The 7,441-nt window shown below is 45.2% G+C and overlaps 1 protein-coding gene across 1 annotated transcript; it reads right to left on the minus strand.

Moving 5' to 3' along the window:
- Positions 1–461: 461 nt before the first annotated feature.
- On the minus strand, positions 462–6,389 carry LOC112965687 (NADH dehydrogenase [ubiquinone] 1 alpha subcomplex subunit 10, mitochondrial-like). Its single transcript, XM_026064889.1, has 5 exons — positions 6,275–6,389; positions 4,870–5,038; positions 4,017–4,232; positions 2,710–2,796; positions 462–1,732 (listed from the first exon to the last, which is right to left on the minus strand). Exons 1-5 carry the CDS (start codon positions 6,353–6,355, stop codon positions 1,635–1,637), a joined length of 651 nt encoding a protein of 216 aa, XP_025920674.1. The 5' UTR covers positions 6,356–6,389; the 3' UTR covers positions 462–1,634.
- Positions 6,390–7,441: the final 1,052 nt, after the last annotated feature.

The raw sequence follows: 7,441 nt of genomic DNA on the forward strand, positions 1-7,441 counted from the left end.
TCCCGCAAGGCACAGGGTCTGTTGTTCCAGTTACTTCCCTTGCAGCCATGTCCAGCTCCTCCTCCTCCTGGAGGGCACTAAACCTGTTCTTCAAATACAAGTCCTCAGGAGGAGTAGGAGCCTTTCTCCTCCTACGAGAAGTGACCAGCTTCCAGCCACCTTCTACAGTGTTATGATGTACCGTTTCACACGGCACAGAGCTCTCCAGCAACTCCACTGCTGTGGGGGCTTGAGACTCCTGAAGCTGCACAGTCTCCGAGAACACCCTATCTCCTCATCTTCTCGGATGCTACGCAGCCTACTGACTTCCTCCCGTAACTCCCTTACCTGACGACACAGCTCGTCAACAACAGTACACCTCCTGCAGGAGAGCTGACTGTCAGCCCAGGCCTCCTGGAGAGGCCCCAAGCACTCCCTGCAGCCTAAGACCTGTAGAGCTGCATCTACTGTCAGAGGGTCTGTCTGGGTCCCAGCCTCTGACACAGCTGACGCAGCGACTCCAACAGCCACTGGGGAATGTGCTCTGCGGCGTGTCATGACCATACTTGAAGCGTACACTGGAGGGATCGGAAACGAAGGCGCCTTCTCACGCTCTTCTGTGCAAACTGCTGCGCAAACTTCTGCGTCTGTTCACTGCCTCTGTTAGCTGTCACCTCCCAAGTGCTGAACAGAGAGGTAGGATCACCTCTCTCGACCTTCTGGTGCCACTCCATGCAGCATAGGAGGCTGTTGTTCTTTGCTGCAAGTGCGCATTACTGGCTCATGTTCAACTTGTTGTCCAAGACCCCAGGTCCTTCTCTGCAAAGCTGCTTTCCAGCCTGTACTGGCTCATGGGGTTATTCCTCCCTAGGTGCAGGACTTTGCACGTCTCTTTGTTGAACTTCGTGTGGTTCTTGCCTGCCCACTTCTTCAGCCTGTCCAGGTACCTCTGAAAGGCAGCACAACCATCTGGTATATCAGTCACTCCACCCAGTTTTGTATCATCAGCAAACTTGCTGAAGGTGCATTCAGTCCCATTATCCAGGTCGTTAATGAAGATACTAAACAGTATTGGCCCCAGTATCCTCCCCTGGGGTAAAGCACTAAGTGATTGGCCTCCAGCTGGACTTTGCACCACTGCATGCCCTTTGAGCTCAGCAGTTCAGCCAGTTTTCAGTCCACATCACCCTCCACTTACCTAGTCCATACTTTATCAGCTTATTAATAAGGATGTTAGGAGAGACGCTGTCAAAAGCCTTGTTAAAGTCAAGGTAAACAACATCCACCACTCTCCCCTCATCCACCAAGCTAGCCTTCTATGATGYGATGACTATCAGATTGGTTAAGTGCAACTTCCCCATCATTAATCTGTGATGACTATTCCCAATCACCTTCTTGTCCTTCATGTTTGGAAATGGCTTCTAGGAGGATTTGCTCCACCACCTTCCTAGGGATCGAGGCGAGGCTGACCAGCCTGTAGTTCCCCTGGATCCTCCTCCCTGCCATTCTTGAAAACAGAAGTGACATTCGATTCTTCCAGCCCTCAGGAACCTCTTTCAAAGATAAGGAGTGGCCTTGCAATGACATCTCTCTGCACTCCTGTGTCTCTTGATGCATCTCATCAGGTCCCACAGACTTGTGTACATCTGATTTGTTTAAAGTTCCCTAACTTGAACATCTTCTACTGAGGGTAAGTTTTCACTGTTCCAGACCTTCCCACTTGTTTCAGGGCCTGGGATTCCTGAAGGCAAATCTTACCAGTAAAAAACAAGGTGAAGAAGGCAATCAATACCTTGGCCTTTTTTTGTGTCCCCCATCACCAGATTTCCTGCTGCATTCAATAGCAGACCCACATTTTCCCTATTCTTCCTTTTGCTGCCGATAGACCTGTAGAAGCTGCTCTTGTTGCCTTTCACACCCCTCGCCAGATTCAACTCCAGGTGGGCTTTGGTTTTGCTAACCCTATCCCTGTGTGCTTGGACAGTGTCTTTTTATTCCTCTTCATATAACCTCTATGCTTTATTCCCAGTTCTACAAAACCGCAGCTTCTGCCTGCTTACTGACCATTAGGTTTGCTAGTTCTTCTAGTAAGACCCACTCATGTTAGATGTTCCTCAGCATTCACTTCTGTAAAAACAGTTTAATGAACAAAAAAACAAAACAACCTAGCAGTATCACTGAATCAGGCCAATCTTCTTTTTCAAAAAAACTATGTAAAATGAAAAGAAATTAAAAGGAATCTTGCACATTAGGAGGCGTGGAGGAGTAATCTTTCTTTTTTTTAAATACAGTTTGACTATTAAGACCTTTGAGATTCAAAAGAGAGCTGGCTGTTTAAGGAAAATGGGCCAAACACACGATCTACCTCTCACCTAATGCTACAAGATAAAGGCCTGCCTGAAGAACATCTGATCTTCATAAGCATGTTCACCCACATTTACAGGGAACTGCAGGAGTTCCTGGCTGACAGGACACAAATAACCAATATGCTGAATACATCCTCTTTAACATATAAGCAGAACTGAAGCCTTCAAGAAAAACTGGGAAGTCCCATGGATTGAAACTAGTCCTTAATGCATGAAACATCAGGATGCTAAGCTCCTTATGAACAACTCTGAATATTCAAATAAGTCTTCCCAGCAGGCTTTTTTTGTTTCTCTTTTAAATACTAAACTATTACACCGCAGGCTGAAATTAGGGCAAAATAACTTTCACTTGCAGGTAACTCACATCGTTTGTGGATGTATCCTTGTTTAAACATTGCATCCAAAAACACGAAATCACTGTAGGGAGAGCGCTCCAGCACCACACCTTGTCCTGCAATTGAAAGTTGGTTCCAGTCAAGAAAGGCTCAAAAAGATTGTTTGTGACAACATTTAAAAAACAAAGACAGTGCTGCTCTTATGGTTAATTTTCCAAATGCTTTTCTAGGAAATTTTAAATAAGACAAAAGAACAAGTGCTTTCTGCTTGCACAAATGTAGCGATATTTAAGCAGAACATGCCTGCCTTATCTATATAGACTATGTGGATGGATGTGCCTATCCTTATAGTAGCTAATTGCTACTATATTTAAGCAATTCGTTTACATTTTTGTTTGAAACACTTTCTGGTATTCACATCTTTTTTGGAAAACAGTGATTAAAGCACAAGTAACAGGGAAATCCCTGTTGATGCATAAAAACTTCTCTCACCTTAATTAAGATACTCAGAAATTATAACAATACCATCACAGAATAGTGCTTAATGAAATCAAAAGGACTGAAAAAAGATGCTGTCAGGAACAAAGCCTAGGGAGATTTTTAAAAAGGCTGTAGAACTGATAGCTTAAGCAAACTGAGGCTCTTCCAAGATATTCACTTTTATCTTTCAGTAAAGTAGAAGCTTGTTATATTGTATTTCTTTTGTTTAGCTTTATACATCAGTACAAGCCTAGTATTTTTGGTGAGTTATATGAACCAGAAATTATCTGATTCAACCTTCAGATCACACATTTATTCAAGTTTGCATGACTGGACATTACACGTTTATCTGACTCTTCACGAGTTTTGAATCTGAAGGAGATTAGAGAGATTCTCCACTCTTACTTGCACAGTCCCTTTTCAAGACAAAAGCAGTGGGTCATGTACACCTGGATTTCAGTTTTCACATGAAGGGCTGAGTTACACTAGCTCAGCATAAAAAGCTTTAAAAGAAAGCTATGCCTTGATATGTTTAAGACAGCCTTTTGTAAATAATCAGAGATTGCCCAGTTAAAACTAATGAAATTTGCAACTACTGTGTATTTCCTTAGCTAAGGATGATATAAGATACTGTTCCAACAGAAAAAAAATACAAGATACTGTTCTAATAGGACTGCTAAGCTATACTCCCTTATGAACTGAAAAAAAATTCTAAAAAATTTAACAACATAGTAGCATCTCATTTCAAAAATCTAGATACTAGCAAAACACTTCAGACCAGCTTAAGTATTTCAAAGGCAGAACTTACATTCACAAGTTAATTTAGAAACAAAATTTATTTACTGTGAAATCTAACCTGTGCTCAGCAGATGCTCCAATGCATCAGCATACTGTAAAACACGGTTACCAAACAGCCAAGCCTGTAGTCGATAAGAATTTCCATCAGAACATTTGGGATCATTGTAAAATTTCTCTAGGCTACAAAAGCCATTAAATTTCTCATCCAGCAGTGTTCCGTCTCCTGTGATTCTGTCTAGATAATGGATATCTGCTTCTGGGAAATATTTCATTCCTGACAAAAAAGAAGACCCCCCCCACACACACACAACAGAACATTTATTAAGATGGTAAGTTTTGTTTATAATAAATATTTCCTATTCAGTTTATTTAAATAAATAGCTCTAATCTAAACAACACTTTAAAAGAGCACATACAATCCTTTGGTCAATCAAGTCCCAAGGTGGACAAAACCTAATTAAAAGTATTACCTTTCACCTTTGAAATGAGAGCTAAGCTATTGCTCTAAGCAGAACCTTTTTGTCACCAATCCTCTATCCCTTTCATGGTATGAGAGCATTAATATGGAAAATCCTACCTAAAAAACTCTCAGGGTGCTTAGTGACTTTAACAGATCTAGAAGCTCAGTAAGAAAACTGAATTCATTAAAACTAAAATTTCATCCACAACAAATGATACCTATGCATGTATACCGCAGATGTGACAGGCACCCTGTCTAGAAATCTCAAGCCTCACCAACATTTTAGTCTCCCCTTATTAATAAACCCTCCACATTAACAGTGGCATTGCCGAACTAATACTTTGCTAGTCAAGAATTCCTGGTTTGGTGAACTAACTTTCTTTATACAAGAATGACAATTACACTATTAAATTTTATGAAATATTATGGAAACAGAAAAAATAAGACGTACCTAATTTTTCTGCTAGTTGTTGTGCAAGCTTGCCCTTCCCAGAAGATAAGTTGCCCTCCACTGTAAAAACTTTGCTGTTTTCGCAGAACTTTTTAGTAGCTCTGTCTCCCAACATATAAGCCAGCCAACCATACTGCAAATTCTGCTTAGGGCTCATATGAATTCTGGCCTGGAAGAAAACACAGCAACAAGATTAACACATTTTAGCACTCCTAACGGAACTAAATATGCTCAAAGAGTAGCTTTTTCAGGCATTTTGTGCAGATATATGTAATTTTAATGCAGTAAAATTAACACTGTCATTTCAGCTCAGCAATTGAAGCAGTCATTAGGCTGCGAAGCTACTTACAAAATGCAAGACTGAAAACTGATTCACCATTTCTGGCTTTTCAGTGTGTTTAAAAGTCTGAACTATCCAGACCTACTGAAGACCACAGACACATGAGGTGCTCTGCATTCCTAAGGGAGATCCTAAGGGAGGCTTTTGTTTGGATTTTTGTTTGGTTGTTTGTTATTGAGGGAAATTGATATTAAACCCTCTCCCAGTCTCTCTGGGGAGTTACAGCTTCACTGCTGCACAACACAGTTCCTGGACATGAAGGTGGAAAGAAATACCCACCCGGCCTGTAAAAGCTGAAGGTGGTACATGGCTGAGCTCTGCTCAGCCAAAAGCCAACTTGCCCAGAGACCTTGGTAAAAATTGAATAAAGCTTATTTAGAGCAATGTAGTGATCTCGCTTACATAAGCTCTTCATTTTTATTTGTCATCCCCCACCTATACCTCCAAAGCTCACATTCATCTGCTCAGGTCACTGGGTCATTATATTCAGAACTCATATATTTAGTTGTATTTCTACCTTAAATTTCATCTCCTTCCCAAGGTCCCTGCATTTGCCCACTCAAAATTTCCCTCTCTAGAGAGCAGCCCAACCTAGTATTTTCCATGCCATACTTGCACCTGCCCTAGCACTTTCCAGTAATATTTTCCCCTCCATATTCAGCAGCTGAGCGCTGCTAGGAAAAGAGATCCCAGAGCGTCCGCTCAGCATCTAACCAACTTTTTGAGAGCTGCAGCTACCAGCGCAGCCAGCGTGCAAGGGACATCCCCTACTGCCACCCTCCCCCCCCCAAAGGGAGATCAGGGGTGCCCTGGGCTGGTGCGGAGAAGACGGACTTCAAAAGGTGCAGGGCAGAGACACTCCCGGACGAGGCCTCCTCCCAGCTGGGGCGCTGGGCACTGAGCAGGGGCCCCCGGTAACCATGGCAACGGCCACGGTGGGGGTGCTCGGCGCTGCGCATCCGCGCGGAGGGCCTGTCAGGGGCACGGCAAGGCACGGCACTGCCCGCCCGGCGCGGCGCACAGCTCCCCCTCCCCGGGGGGGGGGGGAGGCAGGGCCCCGCTCACCGCCGGCAGGACGGCGCTCCCCAGGCGGCCCCGCGCGGCCACGGCCRCGGTGGGACCGAGCTTCGCCAGCCACAAGGACATCGCCGCCAAAGGGACCGGGCTGACCCCGCTACAACGGAAGGGCCACGGCGGGGGCCTTGCACTGCACGCGCAGAGAGATGACGTCATGATCCGGGACGGCGGGGTGCCTAGCTGGGTGCCTGATGAAAACCCAGAGCTGGGCTGCGCCTTACCGCAGTCKCTCCCAGTGCGCCTTCCCTCCTCCAGAAGCAGTAAAGCTGCAGCGTGCATCCCCTGGCTGGGTTCTGATYATGGGTAGAGAGGCCATGCTGTAGTGAGGAGGTTTTCAGACAGAAWTCACGGCCTGGGCTGTTTCTCTTTGGAGCACCTGGCTCGACAGAAAAAGAGCAGAAAGCAGGCTGCAAAATTCAAGGAATATGTTATCATCTGTCCTGGGGCGGTTTTGGTAATGGGCTGTTCTGTCCCCTCTGGCACTTCATGGGTTTTACAGGAGAAAGAGGTGCCATTTGTGCCCCCGACTGTAGAGGCAAGAGAAAACAGAGGTAGCACAACATGTGTTGGTGCTGTCAGACCTGGGATAATCCAGCCGGAGGCAGGCAAAAGGAGGGGATCCCAAGGGAATGCTTCTTCAAGGGGGCAGTGGGAAAAGGCTGGAGACTTAGGACAACACAGATGAGCATGCCATGGGATGGGAGCTCCAAGGATGAGAGGGAGTCTTGCTCTTTTCCTGGTTCCAAGTTTGCCTTTGGAAGTCTAAGTACAGATGGAAATGGTGTTGGAGTCCACCCAACACCACTGGCTTGTCAGTTAGAAGGCCAAACAGTATAAGGAGTTAGATGTGTCATGTAATGTCCATGAAAACCCCTGTCCTTTCCACACTCRGCCTGATCTCCTGCCTCCCTCTCATCACAGAATCACAGAATCACAGAATGGTTGAGGTTGGAAGGGACCTCTGGAGATCATCTAGTCCAACCCTCCTGCTCAAGCAGGGTCACCTAGAGCACATTGCACAGGATTGCATCCAGGCGGGTTTTGAATATCTCCAGAGACGGAGACTCCACAACCTCTCTGGGCAACCTATTCCAGTACTCTGTCACCCTCACAGTGAAGAAGTTTTTCCTCATGTTCAGATGGAACTGTCTGTGT

Source organism: Apteryx rowi, unplaced genomic scaffold (assembly GCF_003343035.1).
Source record: "Apteryx rowi isolate R43461 unplaced genomic scaffold, aptRow1 scaffold_2209, whole genome shotgun sequence".
In the NCBI taxonomy this organism is placed as follows: domain Eukaryota; kingdom Metazoa; phylum Chordata; class Aves; order Apterygiformes; family Apterygidae; genus Apteryx; species Apteryx rowi.